The sequence below is a fragment of the Cebidichthys violaceus genome, unplaced genomic scaffold (genome assembly GCF_023349555.1).
Source record: "Cebidichthys violaceus isolate CVI_PGR_0920_01 unplaced genomic scaffold, fCebVio1.0.p SCAF_26, whole genome shotgun sequence".
NCBI classification, from domain to species: domain Eukaryota; kingdom Metazoa; phylum Chordata; class Actinopteri; order Perciformes; family Stichaeidae; genus Cebidichthys; species Cebidichthys violaceus.
The window spans coordinates 7,201,733-7,228,305 of record NW_027176439.1 but is presented as its reverse complement, the minus strand read 5'-3'; the positions used below and the strand labels follow the sequence as shown (position 1 = coordinate 7,228,305).

Here is a 26,573-nt window from a genome sequence, read left to right as displayed (position 1 = left end):
TTCACTATCTGAGGTGAGGAACAGCTCGTCGCTGCCTAATCTCGCATCCATATTTAAACAGCGGTATTGGTAACTACCCACAATTCCAAGAGGCTTCCTCAGCCATATTAATAAATTGAAAATTAAAGCAAATTAAAATATGAAAACAGTCTCTGTGATGTGAGGATGAGCCGGAGACTTTGTCAAGCATGAAAATGGTCATAGAAAAAAAAAAAAAGATGGCACCGTCAGTGAGAAGGGTTGACAGTTAGAGTGCTATAAATTGCTCTGGAATTCAGTATTATATTAAGTAGCGAGTAGTCTGTCTGCCGTCATGTAAAATGATTATTGGGAAATTTGTAGACAAAGCTAAATGCAGTTGAGTACAGAGAGAGAGAGAGACAACGTAAGACCGAAAAATGGGAGAGTGATGAGTGAAACGACACCCAATAGAGGAAGTAAGAAGAAGAAAAGGCAAATGGTGAGATAAATTATATGGTAACATTATGTACAGATTCTAATAATTAATACCTTGAGAGAGAAGGAAAGTTAGAAAATATTTTATAGTATACTCAGAGGGGAGAATAAGTCACATGTATTCACACCTATTGTCTCTATGACTGAGGACAGGTGATATTTATGATGTCATCACACCTACCGAGGTCATGAGTAACATTAAATCCATTTCTGGCCACTTCTGCCGCCATTGTAACCACATCCTTCCACGCCAGTCTAGGGAATTCAAAAGTCACGAGAGATTGTTTCACTCTGAAACTCATAGCTTCTCAAATAGACAGAAAACTAATGTGGACAACAACAAGGAGTGACACAAACGACATCAAAAGGGTCCGTTGAACCACAAGACAGCTTTTGTAAAATGTCGTTGGTATGAGGAAAGACCGGGTGGATTAAAAATACAATTTACATAATAGTTATTAGCAGCGTATACCTGCCATAGAGCGGGTGTGCCTGATGCATCCCACTGAGCATGCCCGGTACTCCCACCAGCAGGCCAGGCTGAAACACAACAGCAGGAACCAAAAGGTTGCACACATTAAAGATAGATGTCGAGTACAGGTGAGTACAGGTGAGTAGTGTCTAATGTAGATAGTGTGCGGTCGCGCTGAACAGTTGCCGCGACCGCACACAACGTAAACCATAATGCGCATGCGTAGATGTCGGAGGATCGACTCGCGTGAGAACCTTTAAGTGTGAAAGTTTCACCAGGTTCTAAGAAACAGAAAATATTTCCTTTTTCTTCTTGTATCAATTAATGAAAGCGACAACTCGGGTCCTGTTCTGACTTCATATCATACAATACATCCAAATATATGGAGCAACAAAAGATAGATAGATAGATAGATAGATAGATAGATAGATAGATAGATAGAAACTTTATTGATCCTGTGAGGGGAAATTATTTTCTTGCAAGCAGCAATAGGTTACAGGTAAGAACAGGTACAAATAACAGGGTAATATTATCAATATAATATAAAAAATGCACATGTCAATACACAATATATAAAATTATCATAACAGAGTAAAGATATTAGATCAAGAATGCACACTATATACAACTACAAAATGTCGCAAGAAATTTTGACAGTGTGGCTTCTACTGCCCGAAGACGTCGCAATATATATATATATATATATATACACAAATAAACGCCGATGTTGCCGGTAGTATCGTTGAGGTTCGATTGAGATAACGCTTCTCTCTTTTCTGCATTTTAGATTCATACTCTTGAAAAAGTTAAACCAAGTTAAAGCTGACGCTTTTATTTTGAAAACTTACCGGATGCTTTATCCCTTATCGGTGTCTGACTTCCTGCCTGGGTTGATCTGCTCTGTGCAGCTTGACGCGATAAACCCGACCAGTGGGATCTTGCGCATCCTTCATTGAGGCAGAGTAGTGTTTGCCTTCCTTCTGTGCTTTTTCACTGCGGTTTAATGTCAGATCAGCAAGACTAAATATATGTTCTTCGCAGATGTGAAATACATTACCTATTATATGGAAAGAAAGGACATATAATAAAAGTGTCTACAAATATTACAGTGGTGACAAACAATGAGAAAGCAAAAGGCACGTGCTCAACCCAGTTAGTGAGGGATTCACAATCTGAGGTGAGGAACAGCTTGTCATGCCTCACCTCACTGTCTCCTCTTTGTTTGAACAGGACATGCGCTAATTCAGAGATTTTGATTAGAAAAATGCTTGGAATAATACAGAAATTACATTTATAGTGCAGATCAGTAGAGACATATTAATATTTATTTTATTTGAGCATTATTAGTTTTTTACATGTCATCATCACACCCTGACCGCACGTCCCTGCGTAGAGCTCTGGGTGAACACAGACGGCTACAGTATGTACTTTCTGATTCAACAACAACAGGACTTCAGTGATGACAGGAGGAACATCGCGCCAAACGCCTCGCTCCAAACACGCCGCCCCAAACGCGCCGCCTAAAACGCGCCTCCACAAATGCGTAGCCCCAAACGCGCGCTGCCAAATTCGCGTCACTGCAGTCTTATGTGTCTCTGCAAAGACTTTGCATGTAATCTCGTCGTGCGAATAATTCGTGCTGCTTTTGGTGTGAACACAGCTGGCAGCCTCATGGGGAGGGGAGGGGGGAGCTGCGGTCATGTGATTGGTTGAAAATGAGGCTGACATCTGAGATTGGCTACAGATAGGTCCATGTTTAATGTACACAAAGCTCTGGTGAACCCCACAAAAAGGAAGAACAGTCACAGAAGAATGTCAGTGTAACTAAGCAAAGCTATTAAAAGACAACAACTTGATTGATTATGTATATATATTTATTTATTAATGGGACTTAACAGCCCATAAACTTTGGCTTTGTATCAACAACAACATATTCATCACATATGAATAGCACCACACATTAGGCCTATGTATACTATAAAAGCAAAATATAGGATTAAAACCAGTTGTACACAAAGAGCCTAAATAAGTTACTGTACTGAGACATGTTGTCCACCTGGCCAACTGTAGAATGTATGAAATAATAAAACTAACAATACTTTCATAATATGCCTTATAAATAAAGTAAATTGGATATTTAATGGGGTTTTTTGTTTTTTCTAACAAATGGACATCCACTGTCATAGCCTGGCTAACTGTGAACTATATGATCTGCCTGTAATTGATATGGCATTATGACATTCACATTGAGAAGATACAGCATCACTTGTAATACAGTGAGGTTAGATGGTCAGACGTCTCTTGATGAGGTTATCATGAACATACAAGCTCCCAGTCTCCCTCTTCCTATAGCTAGCTACTCCACTGATAAGTTAACTTGCTAAACACTGGCTAAGCACTAGCCTAGACAGCATGCTAGCTTCATTAGCATGTTATCATCGATCGATCGCTAGCTTGATATTATAACCGTCACCATGTTTATACAATAAGCTATGTAGCCAGACCCAGACATGAATTATACGTCAAGCTATTGACATCTGTCACACTCAGATCACATATTTATCTTGACAGACAATCCGTTGAACTTGAAGATCTGAAGACTGAACTCATGAACTGTTTTTTGATTCGTGGAGAAAGTATTTTGAGTATTTTAAATACAAAATTACTCCACTCTAAAGTATTCTGTCACAAATTACATTAGATTTTTTATCGGCCCTATCAAATACAAATTACAAAATACTCAAAAGTAATTGAAATACGTATTTCAAATACAAGTAATATAAATACTGCCCATCTCTGCATGTGGCCTCGTCACAGCACGCAGAGCAACATGTCGTTTCCTGCAGGTGGCAGCAAAGATCAACAACATGATTCAATGGTTTTGTTGCTTTGAATCGATGCTTTGTTGTCTCCATAACGTGAGACAGGCAGCTCTGAGTTATGTTACTGTTAGACATTACTCACATAGAGGACTATATTCTAGACTCTATCTACTCATTTGAGGTGACTAGTGCATCAGTTTCGTGATAAATGGTGGTAAATGGTAATGGACTGTACTTGTATTTCTCTTTTCTAGTATTCCAACCACTCAAAGTGCTTTAACACTACATGTCATCATTCACCCATTCATACCCATTCATACACTGATGACAGCAGCTACCCTGCAAGGAGCCACCTGCCCATCAGGACTAACATATCCGATCCTCTGACTGAAGGACTCCTCTGCTCTACCACTGAGCCACAGTCACACCCAATAGTACTGTATTTTACCAATACCCTCCTCCTGTCTTCTCTTGTATTCTACCTCTTTTTCTCCCTCTCTTTTGTCACTCTACCCACTTCTTCCTCTCTTTGTGCAGATCCAGCACAGGGGCAGATAATTATTATTTCAAAACCATTTGCCAGATCATTACCAGCTAATCCCGTGTTTGGTCTGATGAGTCACGCGCCTCATTTGCCACGGTGCGGGGCAGCTTGGGGCCCTTTCACAAACACTGGCCAAGGACCACTGGCCTGCCCTGTGGGGCCACCAGACTGCTGGGGGTGGGGTGTTCCTCTGGGACAGGCAGGGGTCATAAGACCCAGCAGAGTGGGGACTAGAGTGATAAAGTGTGAATCGACAGAAGATTTTGAATCATTTAGACTTGTGTTTTCCTGAAAAGACTGTATCCACTAATTGTCATCATTATCTTGTCTAAAGCGTTGTACTTAAGCAGTTCTGCAGTAGTGATAAAAGCCCTTTTATCCTCTCTTCATATAAATCGGCTCAAACTATCTACCAGACAAACACCATACAACTGCCAATTTCCCCTTCACTAAGTCCTTGTTGAAGAATAAGAAGGGACAGGTTTCATAGTAGTAAAGTGTATCGCAGCATGAAAAAAAAAAATCAATCAAATGAATAACTCCTTATTTTCTTATTCATGATATTTTTGTCATATACAGATATGCAATGATGATTACTGGGTAAAATGTATGTAGAAGTTGTCCAATGTCAAGTTTCTGTTTGATCGTGTGGTGAGCCGATTCGATCTGTGTTTATGCTTCATTATAGTGCACATAGGGCCCGTCGTAGTGTGCACCGGAGCCCATCAAAACTACCTTATACCACTGTTAAAAACCTGCTACCAGAGGAACGGCACCTAGGTAGGTGAGGCAACATGGCAACACATGCATTCAGGTGTTAGTAACACAGCACTTTCACATGTATACATATTTGTTCTTTTGATCCATATAAGAAAACACAGAGTGATACGTACCCTCATCATGAATGGTTTCAATTCATAGTCACTAGGACAACAAGGAGAACAACACAAACCAGAACATGGTCAACATGAGAACGCTTCAAGTCGTGCTTCATGTGGGATAAGAAGTCATGGTCCCAGGGCTGTCGGTTGACGGCTGAACGTTTTCGGTAAAAAAACTTTTTTTTTTTCCTGAAGCCTGCTGCTGCTGCTGCTGCTGCTGCTGCTGCTGCTGATGATGATGATGATGATGATGATGATGATGATGATGATGATGATGATGATGATGATGATGATGCAGAAACAGCTGTTAAGCACAAACAAAAAATATATCATATATACTGAATGGAATACACGGTTAATAGCAAACCGGCTGAACTGTAACTGATTTTAAATCTTCAGGTGGTAGAAACAAACAAATAAAAGACAGCAACTGTTTACTCACAGCGCTGCACATGTCGCTTTGAAGGAGAGATACTCAGCATCGTCTCTCCAGCTCTTCATCTTCATCCATCACTGAGATGCAAACAGACGACAATCAGAATGTCATTAATGAATATCTTCTTGTACGTTGTAGTCTTGGGTGACGATGGCTTGTCATTTTCACAAAGTTCATCCCAAGAAAAAAAGATAGGGAAACACTGGTATAGTATGTCATATAACATATCATGAAAAAGGGCCTAGTATGCCATAGAAATGTAAAACATGACAGATATAGTATGACTTTGGAATGCATAATTGCACAGAACGAGGACGGCAGATTTTCTCCCCCATCACTTGTCCTTCTTTACAGCCAGTATGGAGAGGAGAACGGATTACAGCAGCCAAAAACTCTGTCGGTTCACTAGATGTCTGTCAATGTTGTTCCAAGAAGCTTTCAGACCCAGTGTCAATGATCATTTGCACTGTATATCTGTGCTGTTTTTCAGCCAGAGGATAAAAGCCGTAAAAAAATAAATAAGAGAGATTCTGACTTCTGGTTTGAGGGCAGTGTGGCCGCCGCACTCACACTGAGGCAATTGTTCAGATGTTTAGGTTCAGTTCAGTTCAGATGCTCGGTGTTTAGGTCATGTCCTCACGAAAGGAATGAGCATCACACAGCTGCATGAACAAAAGATTATGACCAGGGTTGTGTCACACTGAACAACCATATGTTAACCCCATGTACGAAGCAATAAATCCTCACCAGGCCTGCTTTCACACAGCAAGACCCCTGACACTGAATCTCTATTGTTACACTGAAGATAACACTGAATGTTTATGTTACTTTAACACCGACGCACTTCTTTGTGTCCTCAAATGTCCCCAGTCTGCCGCTGAGGGAGTGCGCACATTGGCCTTATTGTCTTCTGACACTTGGTCTCTGCCGTGACCCCCGGGCCTGCGTCCGGTGGGTGAGGCACAGAGGAGCAGGAGATAAGACGCATCCACACCGCCGGCAGACGAAGCTCAAAAAAGGTTGGGAAACTTTACAATGTGGTGACGGCAGAGTGACAACTGACGTGCGTGTGGAAATCACCATGTGGTTTGAGTACTGTGAGTCAGTCGGACACAACACAGAATGAGACACACTGTTGAAGAAAGAAGAAGTTGAAGCTGAAATTTAGATCCAGCAAAAAGGTAGGAGTGTTTAAAAATCAGTATGTATTAATGTGCGAGACCAAACGTGGGAGACCTGCAAGCTAAGCCCTGACCACAGTGCTCTCAGCTGGTCTCCTTCCTGCATTCTTTAAAAGAAGCACCGGGGCGTGTTCGGGCCGGTTGTGAGCCTGTTGTGAATCTGTCGTCAATGAGGAAGTCGCTGTGACAGGTTCAGGAGAAGGTGTGGCCTCACACAGCATGCAGGTAGACACAGCATAAAGTCCTGATCAGAGCGCCGATCTGCTCTGTTACAGTGAGACCGTCTGCACTCGGGACAATGACGGAAACGCTCCTATTGTGGGTCCTCATCCTAAATGCCTCGCTCAAGCCCTCAGGTGAGTCACCGGATACTGTTACCTCCACTGGGCCCAGTGGCTGATTAATAACTAAAGCCTGTCCTATCCTGTTTATTTGAAGCACTTGTGGACTTCTGCTCCTGAGGCATAAAATAAAAGAAGAGCTTTAAAACACATGATTAAATGTGATATGATATATTGTATTATAAATAAAATTACTGATCTGAAGACTTAAAGGCACAATGTAGCTTCCATCAGTTTCAAGATAATGAATGATTTGTCTCCATCTGAATATATGTTTTATATACCTTTCACTGAGTTTAACCCTGCATCAGTGATAACGGAGCTTTTTGGACCCAATGCTTTTGCAACATGCAATTAGAAAGGGAATCCTATAGAGTGACCTGCTGAGGAATGATCACTTCTGTCGTTACACTGTAGACACACTCTATACCGTCTAATAAACGCTTCCTAAGCCAAGAGAACCAGTGGGGCATTACTTTAGACATACTGCTGATGTTGTGACACACCGTCGAGGCCGAACTTCCAATCACAACGAAGCCACCGCCCTTGTCAGGTGCTACAGTGTAACCGGCCATGTAATACCTCCATGTTTGGTTAAGGAGCTACGATGAGGTGGAAGATGTCGACAAGAAAACTTCCAGAAGTTAAAAATCAGGAACTGATGAAATCTGCTGAGAACACACACACACACACACACACACACACACACACAGCTTTTCATTTTCTTAATATGGCGAGTAACGGACAGTTGACTACACTTTAAGTTGTAACTAAAAGACATCATTGGTTTAATCGGACAATTACAGTGAAATAACATTATCATTATAGCAAACCCATTTTCAACTACTATAAAAAAAAAAGGCAGCAACCAGGGTGTGGGTTTGGTTTTTAGAGTCAGTGCTGTCCTACTACAGTTGAACAACCTCCTAATAACCTCATTATGACGCCACAGCTACGGGTTATTAGGGGTGTAACAATACACATATTCAAACAATACGTTTGAATAATACTAGTGCATTTGGAAAATGCAGAGGCTTAAATTGTGGGAAATATAATGTTCTTTCGGTGGAGCCACTGAGCTCAGCCTGGCAACCCACCCAACGTAGCAGACAACGTGCTGTCTGACACGCCCACCACGGAAAAACAACATTGTACTCTGGTGAGGCGCGTGTGTTCTGGGAGGCGAGCTACGCTAAACTAGCTTAGCAGGAAAACCGCGTTCAGCTGTTCCCTACTGATTCAAACAGGACTAATGCAATCAACACACAATCCACATTTCAGACCATAATTCTTGCTGTAAAAGAAAACATACATGAATGCGCGCATGACGGGATGCTTCGTCATTAACGGACAATGCATATAGTAACAATCACAAGAACCAGTCACGTATATTTATATGACAACAAAGCATGACAAATCAATCCAGCAACACTGCGGCGCTAAAACACACAGTCAGTCATCCACATACTGAAGAGCACCATTCAAATACGATTCACATCAGAGGGAACAATATTAACCATATCATAAAAACAACTCCAAAGACAAATGAACACAGTAGTAACGCTACTGCAGATGTAAAAAAACAAAAGCAGTTCACTTACCAAAGCTGCTGTTCACTATTTAAAAGACAAAGTCCATCCTCCTGTCTTTGTTAACAACGAGTTCAATGACGCGGTTCTACAGAACATCGGTGCGGTTCAGTTCCAGCCAGAGGTCCTCCTGCGAACGTGTTCGTTGAGGTGTAGATCCACTCGGGTCGCAGCAAAAGTTTTCAAAAGCACCGTAGCTTGTACGTGTCCTGCCGTGTTATGGTGTCGTTTTGCTGCCTTGGTTAGCCACATCAGGTTAGCGTTGCGTAGCTCCAAACACCAAGACGTTCAGTTGCAAATGAAACGCATTCTTAGCCATAACATGCGCAACGCTTCTCCGACGCTATCAGCCAGAATTACCGTTCGTACAAATCTTTTTCCATGCTGGGTCAGGGCTGCTAGCTGTGGGGTTGGCCGACCCTTTGATACGATGTCCATTTTTTCCTGAAATGTCCTTCTCCAGAAAGGCGTTGCAAGTAACTCCGCCACCAAATCCGTTTCTCCTCATTCAGCCATTGAGTGTTAGAAAAACAAAAACAAAGCTAGGTAAAAAAAAGGAAAAGAATCCACAACAAGCAAAACGCTAAAAATGTCATAACTTCTTACATATCTTTCAACTTGAACTGTTACTACTACCACTAACTTCTGCTAGCTGCTTCAGCTTCACAACGGTGAGCTAGCCCACTGACCAATCACGGCGCACGTTAATGCTGAGCTGCACGTTAATGATGACGTACTTGTAGGCTACCTAGAATGCTCTGACATGTCAAAGAATACGCCCAACATGTCAAACTAAAGATCTGATTGGTTGAACACTATGACAATCAACAATATCGTCTCCATATACTTTAATCTGCAAAGTCTTCCTAGCGAGCCTCGGGCCTCTCTCCTTACCTAAAGACATGAACTCTGATTGGATAAAAGCTCTAGTTAAAACAAGCTGCACTGGAAGCAGAGCAACTGAGGAAGACAGTAGCTGTGCAATGACAAAATGAGATAATGGGAAAAATAATTGCAATACATTTAGTGTATTTATGAAAACTTGTTAAATTATAAAATAGCTATAACTTTGTGATTCTGTTTAGACCAGCGGAAAAGGCTTTGCTGGCCCTGACGGCCCATCACTGGTATACAATATATATATATATATATATATATATATATATATATATATATATATATATATATATATATATATAGTTAGTTATTGTTATACAGCAATCTCCTGTAGCATGTAACAAATGATGAAATTGTTCATTGCAGTTCATGGAGTAATTCTACTAAAAATCATGTAGTTTCATTGATAGAGATGATGTTCTATTTGCATCTTTACTACAAGGACCTCTGTGCTTCACTGCCTCACCTTTGATTTATGTTCTATTCAATAGTTTATTCGGGGGAATATTAATTTACAGATTATGTTTCTTTTAATCTGTGAAACATGTTTAGGCGGTGGTAGCAGTAATTGTTGCCTTAAATGTTGCCTTCCTTCGAGGCGGTTTATAGCCCCAATAACCTTTCACCAACAAGGTAGAGCAGTCTGTATCCACCCAAACAGGTGGAACCCGGGGCAAAAAAAAGAACATAAGAAGAGCAATTTCTGAAGAAATTGGGGAGTGAATGCTGAGCTGACTCTATTGTTTAAATGTTTAGGAAAGGGAAGTGGTAGGAAAAGTTTGAAAAGTAGGAATAATGGGCTTTTTGAAAAGTGGAAAGAGGGGGACGTGTCTCCCCCATCCACAGTGAAAATGTAATTTATGCCTGGTCATCATACAACCAAAGTATACCGTACATTTAACTTGATTAGTCTGATATTAAGGGCATACATGGTTTCCTCACAAAGCCTTCAGTGTTCCTGCTGATAAGGTTTATCAAAGGGCCCCTTCACTGATAACTAGTTTCAATGACAGAGCTTCAGGTGCTGTGTTGATACTGTATACATCACATATGAATGTGTCATGGGTTAGTAAGCAGTTGCAACAAAAAAAATCCCGTAATTACTGTCTGGGTTCAGGTTTGTGTGTGAGGGCATGCAGACCGTTTAGCAACAATTTTGCAATAATCTGCTCTGAGTTTATCTCTAATCTGCTGTGAAAGGTGCTATGAATCTCTTCAACTAATTTTCCTCTAAAAGGATCCAGTCTGTAAAGCTGCAATTGTTTTTACTAACATACAGCTTCTGTTTTAAGTAAGCTTATAGCTTTGGGGCAGCAGCGGGTGTCTTTTCTGCATCGGCCATGGGGCTAGAGCAGATATTCTCACCAGGGTCAGGGCCCTTATGGGGGTCAGTCAGTATGCAGATGGCTCACAGGAGGTGTGTGATGAGAGCACATCCACATTACTCCGTTTTCGTTTGGAAACGCATATGTTTTGCTACGGTTACACTGAGCGTCCACACTACGCCGGCGTTTCCGAGCACCGTAAATGGAGGAGTTTAGAAACGATCACGAAGCCGGATAACTCTGAAAACTCCGGTTAGCGTATTCGTGTGGACGGGCAGAAACGCATAAGTTTGGAAACGATGACGTAGACACCCGCGATCGACTACCAGGTTAATTTAACGCAGACAACTGATTACAGGCATTGCTGACCTTGTTGTCTTTACTAGCAGCTGTTGTCCAGTTAAAGTCTGCATGTCTGCAGAGGAAACAGCTGTTATTGTAGCGATCAGTGAGCGGAGAGAGAGAGAGAGAGAGAGAGAGAGAGAGAGAGAGAGAGAGAGAGAGAGAGAGAGAGAGAGAGAGAGCGAGAGAGAGAGAGAGACGCAGCGCTGTAACTAACGTTAAGTCTGAAAAATAAAACGTATTAAACTTTCCACAAACTGTATCTGTTTGAGTTTATAGAGGAAGATTTGAGAGAAGATCTTAAGTATCAAACACGTACTTACGATCATTAAAGACTACTTTATTACTCTGGTTGCTTAGTTACAAAATACGACAATCTACTTCCTGTTTACATCGGCGCATGCCCAGTGTACGTGAACAGTCACGTGATATTCGTTTCCAGGCGTGTAGTATGGACGGAGATCCTTTCGGAAACGATGGCTGAAACGCTGTATGGACGGAGATCGTTTTCGTTTGAAAACTCCGTTTCCAAACGAAAACGGAGTAGTATGGATGTAGCCTGAGAAAATAAACCCTGAGCTATTGGCTCATTTGCTGCCCTCACCTTTTGCTGCTTTTATGATATTTTCCCTAATTTGTGAGAGGAAATAGTTAGATACAGAACTTTTTTCATTCTTTCCAATTAGGTGGGACGATTGCTACAAATAGTGTGTCTGAACATGTCATGTTAATGCCTAGTGTTCCAGTACAAACACGATGTGACGTGTTCATTTGTGATCTTCAGAGGTACTTGTAGGTGGATTTTGTTGCCTTTGGACAAAGACGGGACAGCTGTGTCCCCCCCGCTGTTTCCAGATTTTATGCTAAGCTAACCATCAGATATGGGAGGGGCATCAATCTTGTCATTTAAAGGGACAGTGTGTAACAACAACACCGACACATGCGAAGCGCGATCAGATATGCCGCTGTGGTGAAAGGAACCAGGTGAAGTTAAGGATACTAAAAGTGACGAAAGTAACCTAATTCAGTTGGTCACCGCCGCTATGTTTACACAATTATAATACGAATGATCGCCAAAAGGACAGAGGACAGGAGGACAGAGGACAGGTGGACAGGAGGACAAAAGGACAAGAGGACAGGAGGACAGAGGACAGAAGGACAGAGGACAGGAGGACAGATGACAGGAGGAAAGAGGACAGGAGGACAAATGACAGGACGAAAGATGACACGACGACAGAGGACAGGAGGAATGACTGATAGTTTTGGATGTCTGTGTTCTTCATTTTTTATAAACGTCACTCAGAAATTTTCTTAATTTCATTGACATTTTACATTTGTTTCCAGTGAAATACAAATGACTTTATATAGAGACTTTACTGTTGCTGCTCTAGAAACAATATTTAGTTATATCTACTGTAGTAGAGGGGAGGGGCTGATCTGAGGGGTACTTAGTTGGTTACAACCTGCCACAAACCACTAGGTGTCATTAAAATGTGCACACTGTCCCTTTAAAACGTTTTTTGCTACAGGCAGCACGTAGGTGACTTTACACTGTTGCGTTGTTCGGACATATGGCAAACTTTGTTATCACTAAGCATGTTGTATCTCCACAGAGAGCCATGGCCACGACTTTGACGAGGTGAAGGACTACGAGGTTGTTCGACCCGTCAGACTTCACTCAGTTAGAAAAAGACATACAGAGGTGCATTTTTCGGTTTTTCTAATTAAAAGGACACATTTGAGCTGTTCTTGCAAACACAGTCAAGTAATGGTTGTGCTGTTAGTCACAAGAAAATAAGAATGCGCCTTTCCTTTGCACAGAATCTCAGGCCAGAGACCATTAAATATGCTATGACGGTGGGAGGAAGAGACATCGAAATGCGACTCGAAAAAAATCAGTAAGTTATTACATCCCTAATGGCATGTCTCTGTGTGTTATCGGGGCACATCAATGTTTAAAGAAAAGTTTAAAGGCTACTTCCTGGTTTTACTTCTCTTTTTTCTTTTTTCAAGCAAGTTATTTTCAATATCAACATTTGGTATGTTTTAACCCAGATCTCAAAACTAAGTCAGATAAATCATGGATTAGATTATTTTGATGTCTTTTCATCATCAGTGAATTACTCACCAAAGACTACACAGAGACCTACTACCAAGAAGACGGTACTCAAGTCACCACAGCTCCGGATGATGTCGTAAGTGTTTTGCCTTTGAGCGGCGAGTTTCAGTTCCTCCTGCATCAGATGTGACTTACTTCAAAGTACGCACAACTGTCTTTTCTAAAACACGTTCTTTAGCTTCTAAGACCAAATTCCGCAAACGTTTCTTAAACCTTTTAACAGTTATGCCGTCGTGTGAGCAAATGTCAGATATTTACTTATTTGCTAACGCTTATATCATTCCTGTGTCTTTATCAGGATCACTGCTACTATCATGGGAGCATTGTGAATGACAGCCAGTCATCCGTTAGCATCAGCACTTGTGATGGACTCAGGTGAGGCCCTCAAACCATCCTCTCTTTGACTTTACTTGAAAGTATGAAAGTAGAGTTGAGTTGTCCTTGAATCATCCAAAAACCTGCCTCTCCCACATGGTATCTCAAAATGATGAGGATACAAACAGAGTGAAAGGAGAGAACCTCATGCTAACAATATTGGATTCAACCTAAACGGATGAAGCCAGTGAATCAGATTTCTGAATTGAGGTAACAGAGTTCTTGATTCTTACAGAAACAAGATGTAAACCAGTGGCGAAAAGTAACTAAGTACATTGACTAAAGTACTGTACTCAAGTCCAATTTCAAGTGATTTGTACTTTACTGAAGTATTTCAATTTCATGCTACTTTATACTTCTACTCCACTACATCTCAGAGGGAAATATGTCACTTTTTAGTGGACTACATTTATGTGACAGTTACTAGTTACTTTTCAGATTAACACTCTTTAAAACATGACAAACGCATTACCAACTAAACTGGTGTCTACCAATCTTCTTGGCAATGTGTATTTGAGGCCCCTTGTTTTATTTCAGATGTCTATGATTTGAGAAATAGGTCCATGAATGTCCAAAATTAATGAATTATAAAAAATCTGTGAGCATTTGGACAGGTCTTGACCTCAAGTTAGAAACCGATTAATTAACTGACTTTATTGTATATCATACAATAACCCTAACCCATTCTAACCCTAAAGAGCCGCTACAACGGTATTCCAATTTTAAGTTCATGTTCAAGCATGATTATCAGGTCGTGGCTCTTGAAAGAAGAAACTAAAAGGAAAAAAGGGCTTTTAATTCAACTAACTGAGGGCCGACTCATCCAATGGATTTATTTCTGCCCCAAAGCAACGTTTGTAGACCTAAACAACTAACCGGCGTGATCTTGATGCAGGGGTTACTTCAGAATGTCGGCCCAGAAGTACCTGATTGAGCCCCTGTCTGGTGGCGACGAGGGGGACCACGCGGTGATGACTTTTAACGACAAGAAATCCACGCCCGCGGTGTGCGGCGTCACCAACACGAGCTGGAGCGACGACTTCGAACCCCCGACAAGCCGGAGCCGCTCCAGATCAGCGGTAACGTAATCCTCATTCATTGCAGCAATTAAATGACAAGATGAGACAAATCTAATCATTTTAAAGCTTAAAGAACAGGACATGAATTTAAAATTGTCTTTACCTGCTTTGTTCTTTTGTCCTGAAGGGTATATCCATCGTCCAGAAACAGAAATACATTGAGCTCTTCCTTGTTGTTGATAATCGTGCGGTAAGATACACACATGGAAATTCACTGTGAAAACCATAATGTTGAGATAAAACAGGACGTCATTTTCTTGCTAATTTTGCACAGTTTTTGTGAGTGATTTGGCTAAACATGTCTTTCCAATGTTGGTAAACCTCAGAAGATTTTGGTCTGATAAGAATCACACATTGTTATTTTTGGGGGCAAAGTCAGCGATGAATCATTGGGTGATTGATAATGAATCAACTGCTGAGAAACAGGAAGTGCCCGTGCTCTAACATGACCATGTGCTGTTTCAGTATGTGAAGATGCAGCAAGATGAGACACGGGTGAGAAAGAGGATATTTGAAATTGTCAACTTTATCAACATGGTGAGTCAGTGCTTCTGCTGTTTCTGGGCAAATTCCATTACACAAATGACACACAGCTACTGTCAGCTGCAATCTGAGGGTGTTTTTTGTGATGACATATTTTGTGAATAGAAAATATCTATTTTTGTTCTTTTCCTGATAACTATGTTTCCTTATTTGAACAAAGTCAACAGTGATGTCCTGCTTGCTTGCAGATGTACAAGCCACTGAGGACCTTCATTGCTCTGGTGGGTCTGGAGATCTGGTCCGTTCGGGACTTGATCCATGTGACCCCCCCGGCCGGGGCAAACCTGAACGCTTTCATGAATTGGAGGAACTCTGAGCTGGTGAAAAGGAAAAAGCATGACAACGCACACCTCATCAGGTCTGAACGGTCTCTATAAGTGGAACCCAACAGTCTCAAATTTTGTAAATGATTAATTATAACTTCTCTATATATGTACTTTTTTAAGACTGTTGCTTACTTATTAACTCACACTTTTTTTTCTACCATTCACTGTTGTTGCTCTTCGGATTAATAGTCAGCATGGGGTCAGGCTTCAGAATTAACCCGTCATTCTCTATCTTAGTTTACATTTCTTGATAAAATAAAAGGGTGAGATTTCTGGCTTTCCTCTTAAAAGTGCACAACCAGCCATGTTTCATAAGTTTGATCACTTTGGTCTCCGTTCTTGATGTACAATGAGCTACACGCACCGGAAGATTCCATATCAGGCTTGCAGAACTTGCTTGTCTTTGCACATTGGATCATGATTGGCTTTTAAGATTAGATGTGGTGTCACAGATAATGTTTGCATGTATCAAATACAGAGAAAGCCTTTATTATGATAGTCACACACAATTTCCTCCAGGTAGCATTACTGACCTTAAACAATAGCCTGTGTAACTCCAATCAAGAGGAAGAGGCGTGTGATCTCGATAAGATGAACAAACACGTATATATGAAAGTTACCTTTGGCTTACAGGAAGTGCCAACCAAGTCGTTGACGTCACATTAACTCTCCTCCCACAAACAAACAAACATTTTGGAACAGAGTCTTTAAAATACTACTAAGATACTTGGTTATTTTGTCACCGCAAAACAAACCACATGTTGCTAATTTAGTTCATGTTGACATGGCGAGTCATTTGATAACCAAACCATTACTTGTGTTTCAGTGGTATTGACTTTGAAGGAGCAACCGTGGGATTGGCTTTCATTGGGACTCTTTGCTCGGGTCACTCTGTTGGAGTAATACAGGTAAGGTGTTTCTGAGAGACAGGAAGATGCGTTAGTTCTGCTATTTGGTTGCTGGGCTACTACTCATACGATGTACGCCGTAGTCTTGGCTGGGTGCAACCTTTGCAACCAAGGAATTCATATTTAGCCACGCTAACAGCATGGCTCGATCATAATAGGGTCAGTCTGTTGGTCGGTCCACCACTTTGGTCCAGACTGAAATATCTCAACAAACTGTTGGATGGATTGCCATACAATTTTGTACGGAAGTGAGTTTTTCTGTAGCACCATTTATGATTTGACCAAATACCTGCAAAATAAAACCCCTCAACCTCAACTGTGCTTGTTTTAAGCTTAGGAAATGTTAGTGTACTAACACACAAAAGTAAGAACACTACCTGCTAAACACTAGCGTGTCAGTATTGCTATTGTTAGCATTTAGCTTGAAAGCAACACTGTGCCCAAGTAGTCCAGTAATAATGTAACGGCAATGTTACTTGTATTATAAACCATAAAGGTAACCTCTTTCACAAATAAAAAATGGCCACCATCGGCACTAGTGAAAATGAGTTCCTATTTTAAAGCGTTACAGTCAGAGACGGACAGTTCAGTGGACTGTCCATTTGATCTGAACTGCAACATAAACTGGTTAGAATAAGACCAACCAGATCTTGGTAGAACAGGTAGAACAATGACGTGATCATAATAAATTGATAAACTGAATGTTTTTTTTGTTGTTTTTTTCTGCTTCAAGGGAAAATACAGCCTGGTCAAATCTACAATGTAGGCTTGTACTGTGACCAAAATATGGTTAAAACTGTGTTTCTTCCTTAGGCCTTTTTGTTTTCTCATTCATAACATACTGAGGACACAAAATCCTTTGATTTTCATTTTGTTTTTGTTGCAATTTGTGTGAGGTTGACCCACATTTTTAGGTAAAATGCCTGGACTAAAGTACAGCCTCACAGAGCCACTACATGTCAGTCTATGAGTAACAAAATCTGAGGGAGCCAAATTCCCAATAACTACAAAATTCTGTGTCTGTGTAGTCAGTGTATACATCTCATATTTTATTAAATTAACATCAGTACACAATCAAAATCGTTTGTCATTTGTGTCCATTATGTCATTAATTTGCCGGCCAAGTTCCCCATTATCACCAACAAGTTACCAAAAATCTGAACTTCTGTTATCTGTTAACATAAAGAGGAAGTGTAATTTTCTTTCCAATGGTAATCTTGAAAGTCTTCAACTGTGGTGCAGCATATGTCTAGACTCTGCCATGGGAACATTACTGTGGTCATCAAAAAAAAAACAGCAGATTGAGGAAAGAGATATTGTGTCTTGTTTGCTTTAAACAAATGTGAAATGCTGATTAAAGGGACTACATTTAAAGAGTTCCATCTCTCAGGATCACAATGACCGGTCCATCGCAGTGGGGGCAACCCTGGCTCATGAGATGGGCCATAACCTGGGCATGAACCATGACGACTCCAGCGCCTGTGCTTGTTCTGGTGAAAGCTGCATCATGGCTGCATCACTCAGGTAAGAAAAGTTGATGAAAAAACGTAAGAGTCTTTTGTTTTACAAGCAAATGACAGAAGTTTCATACAATGTTAAAACTACCCCACAGATTTAACTCATCGAAGTTCATGTACAGGGAGCACTACTGCACATGTGAAGACAGTTGTGTGAAGCCCTTTTGTGGCTCCAGAGGAAGCTGTTTCAAACATGAATCCTCAGCGTCGGTTGGGTCTGTGATTACAAGTTAAAGTAAGGAAAAATAACAGGGGTTGAGTCAGAAAGAAGGTTTTCCAGACCTCTGTCGCCCGGTTCTCATCTCTGGGTGAGGCTAGCGTTAGCTGAACTCGACATAACGGTTGGTGGTTAAGTTGCATTGTGGGTATTGCCAAGTTTCAACAAGAAAGAAGAATGCATAGAATGAAAATGATGACATTTTGAAAGGCTAAATGGCAACAAATATGGATTAAAGCAGAATATTTAGTTCGATAAAAAAGGTGAATTTTGGAAACAATCTTATAAAAATAGATATTGACTTCTGACTAAGGACTGAGATCATTATAGAGAGGCGGACACAAGGCTGCATCACTGGCTGTGCGTGTTTACGAGTGAGAAGGTAATAGAATGTTTCATGGTCCTCATATTGCTCCTTCTGACTGCCTGTCGCACTGTCATGGTTTAGTGGGACATTTTAATATGGAGCTTAACAGAACGGAACTTACAGTGTGGTCTTTTCCTGCTATGACAAGTCACAGTGTCTCCTGTGAAAAAGAAATATAAGAACAGGTGGATTCACTCCAAAACCGTTTCTTGGCAGCTTTGTTGAAAGGCTAAAAGGAGACAAGGTGCATTATAAAAAATAAAAATAAACTTCATTTGTCTTTTTGTATTTCAAAGAACGTGACTTTGGACTTAAGGAAGTAAAAGGTGTTGTTTTTCTTCCACAGCTGGAATGTTCCTCGGACTTTCAGTAGCTGCAGCAGCAATGACTACGAGAAATACCTGCTAGGCCGGAGCCCCGACTGCATCCTGGACAAACCGGACTACAGAACCCTGAAGGCTCCTTCAGTCTGCGGGAACGGCTTTTTGGAGAAAGGAGAACAGTGCGACTGTGGCAGTGTGGAGGTAAAAGAACCTCATTCAAAACTAATTTGATTCTCCCCTATGTCTCTCAGTCATTAACAAGCCTTGTTGCTGCCCCTCGGTATTATTACAGCTTTGGGTTAGGGTTATTCCCTGCGCTGAAGCTAAACAGCGTCGGTGAGTGTCTGCCTCAAGGCTATGGTTTTTCAACACCTTGTTTCCTTTGTCTGATCTTGACTCTTTAAGTTTGTTATTTTGCCCAGAGGTATTATTATTAAGAGGCTGTTTGACATGCACCAACACATTTGAAAATTGCAGTCAATCTTCTTTTCTTTAAACTTTTGTGAAGATGTTTGGGTTGCACATTAAGTAGCAGCTTGTTCATTAAAGGCTGTTATTCAGACCTCATAGCCTCCCAACTGCTCACTACACGGTTCAAACTGCAATCCAATTATTGAAGTATTTAAATGTGTACTTTTATAATTTTTTTAGCTAGTTGCGCTATCTTGAAATTACAAGGTTGTGTTCTGTTGTACACTAGTATATTGACAGTAAAGTTAAATTGGATTGATTTGAATATTTACAATGAACAGCCACAGTTTATAAACCCTAATTTCGGGCGTCAGAATTATTATACTTAACATGGAAAAGCGCCTCACAGTAATGTTCACTCATTCATTCCAATGAGCCTGAGAATGTGTTCAGACCTGATTGCGCTTCTCCTGGTATTCGGCAGAGGTACAACAAGCTCAAGCTCTGAATGTGCTTAGTTGCTCCTTGCCCCCCAACTCTAGCCCCCCCCCCCCCCCCCCCCCCCCAACAAAAGGCGGCATGCTGCACGAGTGCCTTGTTGCTGAAGATTCCTACCCTTTAATCGATAGAAGCTTATCAAATAGAAATTCTAGTTTGTTTTTCGCAGGACAAAAGTCAAACTACAATATTACTACTACTTTTTTATGTAAAGTTGTGCCCTTCCCTTATATTATATGTTTTAATTACGTACCATTATGGTGCAATACAACATTCTCTTCTGATAATCTAAATCAAGTAATAAAGAAATACCACAGGACCATTTCCACGTATCATAGGGCGATGAAAACAAGTAATAGTTCTCAGAAAGGGTCGACTTAGTTTAAGTTCTGTCACAGTTTCTGCCAAATCTCCGCAGTGTTCATGAAGGTCCTAATGAGGGGGGCGGGAGGCTCGCTCATGTTCAAAGCAAAAATATATATAGAGATTTCTTTCTTTTAAAGGAAAACACATGCAACTCAAAGTAACTCTAGACGTACGGGAGCATTCCTGAGGGGAACATGACACAAGGAGGCTAAACGCAACACGATGAATAGAGGGATTAAATACAGCCTAATGAGTTCTATGTCGCCCCCACAGGAGTGCACTAACCCCTGCTGCAACGCCACCACCTGCACCCTGAAGGAGGGCTCTCAGTGTGCCGAGGGCGAGTGCTGTGAGGACTGTAAGGTGAGTAAATGTGTACTAACAAGTGCTGCTGTACCAAACCTTCTAATTGTTTGATCTGCTACAGCCCTCTAGTGGTAATTTAAGGTATGACATATTTGAACTGGCGTACGAAATACATTCTCACATTCTTTTAAAAACTCATATTATTTTATTATTAAGTAGTTCATTTAATAAGTGATCATTTCTGAGCTAGTTACCGTGACACTGTTGCAACTCTGGTGTACATGTGAGATGATTTTCATACACAACTGGTTTGAAGCCAATCTTGGTCCAGAGGAATTAATGTATTTTTATATATATCTTTTAACAGGGTACTTTGTATAAAAATTTATAAATAAATAATAAAAATAACAATAAAAAAGACAATGTAAAAAACAATGTTACAATGTGAAAGAAGCCGCTCATATTATCACCTGAAGCTGCAGCTCACTGTTTAGCTGTTCTGATGTGGGCGTTCAGTCTCACCGCCGTCATAGAGCTGTTTGAGGCCAACCCACTAAACACTATCTGCTCAGGAGAAACAGCAGACACACACAACAAGAGACCAACTGGTGAACATAACAGAGAGAATGTCATGGTTACTTATTGGCACCATTCATACACTGAGGCAGTGTTGTAGTGCTTGATTTGTGATGAGCAGCATCGTTAATTATATGACTTATTGTTAAAACTTAATACCCAACTGCTGACGTTCCTGTCTCCCTGTCTCTAGAGTCCTAAAAAGACTTGATTAATCAGAGAGAAGAAAGACCAACAAATAAGATCTACTGACCACAGTTTTTCATCAAATAGAAAAATACTACTTTGAGAGTGAAAAATCAAAATGATCACTTGTCAAACCTAAGAAATCACATTAAACTGACAATGTCAGCCAACAACTAAGCTAACCTAACTGTCTTCTCTGATGACACATCAGCGGTAACCGCCAACGGCTCGCCCAGTGCCTCTGGATCATTTTTGGGTCGATTCCAGCCGTCTGTATTCATTCAGGGGGGCATGGAGGAGTGTTTTGCACACGGCCTTCTTCCGGCATAGAGCTTCCTATCCTCAGCCTTGCATGTAGAAATGTGGTATATGTCTCCATCTAGTGGGTGAATAGTGGTACTACATACATTCACTGTCCACATAGGGTTATGGTTTCAAAAAAACACAAATAGAGGTCTGACTGTTTTGGGCTTTGTTTTGAAAAATCCATCAGTTTATTATTTAGATGGAATTAATACCTATAGTGAAATAATGTTCTTGAAAACTGAAAACTAGACCTTGCAGTTGCAGAGATATTGTCTGTTCGTATCACTTTCGCGCAGGGGGCTGATACAATAACACAATATGTAATCTGATCGAGTGTACCTCGACTCTCCCACCTCCACGCAGGTCTCGCCTCGTACCACGGAGTGCCGCTGGAGGCGGGACGAGTGCGACCTGGCGGAGTACTGTGACGGGGAGAGCGCCACCTGTCCCGAGGACGTCTTCGCCGTGAACGGCCTCCCGTGCAACAGAGATCTGGGTTACTGCTACAAAGGCCAGTGTCCACAGAGGCCAGACCAGTGTGTCAAAATGTATGGACCAAGTGAGTGTCCTGTTCGTTAGTGTTGTTGTGTCCCTTTATACAACCCTACTTTGTGAAGGAAAAGAGATCAGATGGGTTAACTATTTAGAGCTATCACACCTAAAGACACACATGGTATCCTCTCCTGTCCTCAGGTGCCATAGAGGCTCGTGCATTCTGCTATAACCAGAACACCAGAGCAACCTACTACGCCTTCTGCAGGCGTCCTGCAAACGACAAGTACATCCCCTGCCAGCAAGAGTGAGTTTTTAGTAAAACGTTCGGCGGGATACTCCCCCTGCAATGGGCCCAGACTCATCTGTGGTGGGCTAAATGTTCACTTTGACGTTTCCTTTGTTTTGCAGAGTTAAGTCAGATTTGGCCCCGAAGTGAATGGGAGCGCATATTTTTGACCCTCTCTTCCATTGCAGAGACGTGTTTTGCGGGAAGCTCTTCTGCCACGGCGGTAATGACAGCCCCAACTACGGCCGCATGGTGAGGGTCTCCGACTGCAAGGCAGCTTTCTTTGGGGACTACACCAAAGACTACGGCCAGGTGGACACTGGGACTAAATGTGGGGATGGAAAGGTAATAGGCTGTTTTTTTTAATTTTACATCATTTAAAAATATATTTCATTCATTCTGTGAATGTGTTCGCGATTGCGCCACGATCAACCGAGAGAAATCCCCTTAACATGTCCACACTTTTGAACGTTGCAGCACCAAATCTACAACGTCAAAGTAAGCGACGTCTGTGACCCTATGACTTGTTGTTTTTTTTCAAGGTGTGCAACCAGAACGAATGTGTGGAGCTTGAGACAGCGTACAGAAATGTAAACTGTTCAGCCAAATGCCCAGGCCATGCTGTAAGTACATGCCGACACTGGTCTGAATGTTATTTAGGTATCAAAAATAATACTTAAATTAAAAGTGTTAAAAACCCAAAAGGTCTTAAACAAAACAAAACAAAAGATGAAACCTAAAATTATAAAACACATCGGCACGAATAGAAACAGAAAATTGCAAAAAAATAAGATACAGCTATTTTGTGTGCTGACAAAATTAAAATCAGGCATCGTGTACAACTGCTAAAGTAGATCAAAGGTGTGAAAGATCTAGTTTGTCTCACCCAATGAGCTTCAACCCTTGATTTAAATATGTGAATACTGTAGGAAGGTGCACATTGTGGTGGATTACTGAATTTAACTGAAAAAATAAATGTTACAGGAATCAAATCAGGCACACACTTGCAGATCAAAAATAAAATAAAATATATATGGTACTCTGTGTTTTATGTCTTGTGTTTGTACTAATTGTACATAAAAAGAGTTAATAAACATTTGAGATGAGCCAGACTGCTGGTTAGTTTGGTGCCATGCAATAACAGATCTGCTGCTGCTGCATGCTGCCATGAAACACAACGTGTGATAACGGCGGGATTTCCTTTGTGTTCATTCAGGTGTGCAATCACAGAAGTGAGTGTCAGTGTGAGCCCGGTTGGGCGCCTCCTCACTGCGATTCCAAAGACGGAGCTTTTAGATCTCTTTCAACTGGTAAGACCCAGCCGCAGTTGTTCAAAATGCACACAGTGTAGAAAGTGTTCTGCACAACAAACCCAAACAAAACTGATTTCTATTCCAGGAGCAATCATTGCCATCGTGGTGACGGTTATACTAGTGGCTTTAGGTATCATTGCTGGTGTGGTAGGAGTCATCTGGAAAAGACGGCAAAGTCCTGTGTTGCCAACGTAAGTAATCCCCACCATATTATAGTTCTACGTCACTGTAAACTCACTCTGCAAAGCACATTAAATCTGTCATTCTAAAACAGCGCACACACCCAGAGGAAGCAGCCAGCAGTGGACAGCTACGCTCGCCGCCTCAACAAAGGGCCATTCCCTAGTCAGCCCGTGCCAGTGCAGGTAATGTGTTGGTGTTGAGCTCGGATACATTGTATAACTGTGAAATGCATTCACTAACGCAACTTGGAAATTTTTAGGCTGGAAGGCCGAAACCCAAAGGAGCTCCACCTCCACCGCCTCCAGCAGGGAACAGACCGAAACCCCAGGACCAGAACTACATGGCTGCACGCCAGGTACCCGGTCGAACAAACTCCTTCACTGGGAATGGTTTCATCCGCTAAAAAACAATGCCTTTCCAATTGGTGCCCACTGGGATGCAATGTGTTTCTTCATGTGTTAGCAGCTTCTATTAGAGCCACAGAAGAAAAGCACTGGCTAGATCAGAAGTTTTGGGTTTCTCCTGTCGCCAAAATCTGATTGAATGACCAATGTCCAATGAACACATGAGTGATCAGAAGGGACGCACCGATCCAACTTTCTCAGTCCCGATACCAAAACCTGGGCATTGAGTATCGGCCGATACCGAGCACCAATCCGTCACCAGTGTTGAATTAATAAGCTGTAAGTCTCGCTGTGTGGAAGAGACATTGGCTCCATATCTGCCGTCGGTATTGGTGCATCTCTCGTAATTAGGCAGTGAGATCCTCCGTTACTCAATCACAAACCGCTTGTTAGCTAGCTAACTGGCTAACCTAGCTCAAGACACGTAAACAGCCGGCTCTTTCCAAAGGTAACAAAATCCACCCACCAGCATGCTCGCTACTTAAAATGATATCTCACTTGACACCTGCAAAGAAGTAGTTCAGCGCATGACCCCCGTAAAACCACAAACTCACATTTCTATACTAAACAAACAAGATGCGTTAATTAGTGAGCTTTATAGGTGTTGTCAGGAAGATTTTGTTACTTTCAGACACAGCAAGGATTGCCATTTCCCCCTACTTCCTGTCTTTATGCTAAGCTAAGCAAAGCTAACTGGCTGAAGCTTCTTTTGCAGCGTACAAACATGTCAGTGGTGTTGATCTTCTCATTTAACTCTCGGCAGGAAAGCAAATAAAGGTGTTTAAACAGAAAATGTCAAACATCCCTCACAGTTTAGTCAATTAAGGCATTTCTTTGTGGTTTGTCCTCTATAGGCTCTGAGGCCGGTACCTCCACCAAAGGTCTGATGTCCGACACAGTGCCACCTACTAGTAAACCAGAGGAGACGCAGCTTCATCCATTAACCCCCAACGAGAGGCTGCTGGGAATCCAGACCCGTCCTGTCACGCCTGTTCCCTCTGCAGGAGTGTGCAGGAGGGACAAAATGGACTTTAAATTGTTACTTGCATGATATGCACTGAGGACTCATTACAGGGATGAACTTAAGACACTTTTTTTATACTATAGGATTTTGGTTAGTGCAACTAGAAACAGCTCCGGCCCTGAATGTGAGCCATATCGTTTTATACATGGTGTGTTATTTTGTCACAATAACGGCAAAGAATACTGACTGGATTTGATTGTTGAAGAGTATTCTGCAATAGTTGGTTAATATTTTATCTCCAAAGTATCCTGATGGTCTAACATTTCTGGCACTCGGGTGCATTATATTGCAATCGAATAGAAATACTCAAACAGTGATTACGAGGACTGCATTCATCCAGCTGTTCTGTAATATGCTTTTTTAAAATTAAAATAGTAAAAGGCAAGACAGGAACCAATAAATGTTGCAAGATACAGTTTCCAATTAAATAACATGTTTTAACCACTTATACGATCTACTTTTAGGACATTTACAATCGGCACACAGCTTGAGATTTAAAACCTCTAACAGTATAGGTTCATCATCCTCGCTAACCCGGTTTAGACTTTTGCTACGCACACTTGTCATAGCGCTGCTGCTGGCCTCCAGTGAGTTCACTGTGTGAACAGGTACGTAAAGTCTTAAACATCTTGTGAGCTTAGTATCTACATTTCAAATTCAGTACTGGTGATGTTTTTTTTGTTGTAATTTTTTAAACCTTGCATGGCTCAAAAGAGCAGCCTAAATATTTCTTACAAACCAAATCCATGACGATTACTGTATATATGTGAAAACACAAAACACCATGTTCCTGTGCTGCGTTAAAGAACACCCTAACCCAGGCGGTAGTAATCTTGATGTTGTAAGGCCTCTGACTGAATATCACTCCTCTCTGCTTTAACAGCTCTCGAGCAAGGCATTAACCCCCGACTATCCTCGGGGTTGCACTGGCAGGTCCGAGCAAGAATGTCTATGATAAAACAAAAATGCTTTGTGTAAATTAATGATGGAAAATAAACCTTATTTTGTACAAATGCATTGTCTGCAAAAAACTGAAATGTTAAAGCTTTTTTTTGAGAAAACACATTTGTCTTAAAGCTGCATCGATTTTTTGTTCATGCTTCGTCCTCTTGGGAGCAGCGGAACAACCAACATGACATGAACATCAGTGATGACGTGT

At 41.3% G+C, this 26,573-nt stretch overlaps 1 protein-coding gene across 2 annotated transcripts; it reads left to right on the top strand.

The window, feature by feature from the left end:
* The first annotated feature begins 6,773 nt into the window (after positions 1-6,773).
* LOC137880021 (zinc metalloproteinase-disintegrin-like MTP4) lies at positions 6,774-26,428 on the top strand. 2 transcript variants are annotated; one of them, XM_068721085.1, is made up of 23 exons: positions 6,774-6,792; positions 7,068-7,148; positions 12,900-12,988; positions 13,108-13,184; positions 13,403-13,481; positions 13,704-13,780; positions 14,676-14,859; positions 14,987-15,049; positions 15,325-15,396; positions 15,591-15,760; positions 16,555-16,636; positions 18,027-18,160; positions 19,084-19,261; positions 20,609-20,698; positions 22,073-22,268; positions 22,403-22,508; positions 22,679-22,835; positions 23,033-23,113; positions 23,707-23,800; positions 23,889-23,994; positions 24,078-24,168; positions 24,246-24,341; positions 25,245-26,428. In XM_068721085.1, the coding sequence occupies exons 2-23, from the start codon at positions 7,091-7,093 to the stop codon at positions 25,275-25,277; spliced, it is 2,313 nt and encodes a 770-aa protein (XP_068577186.1). In that variant the 5' UTR covers positions 6,774-6,792; positions 7,068-7,090; the 3' UTR covers positions 25,278-26,428. The 2 variants fall into 2 exon arrangements, with proteins under 2 accessions (XP_068577186.1, XP_068577185.1); XM_068721084.1 differs by lacking the exon at positions 6,774-6,792 and having other exon boundaries at positions 7,064-7,148.
* Positions 26,429-26,573: the final 145 nt, after the last annotated feature.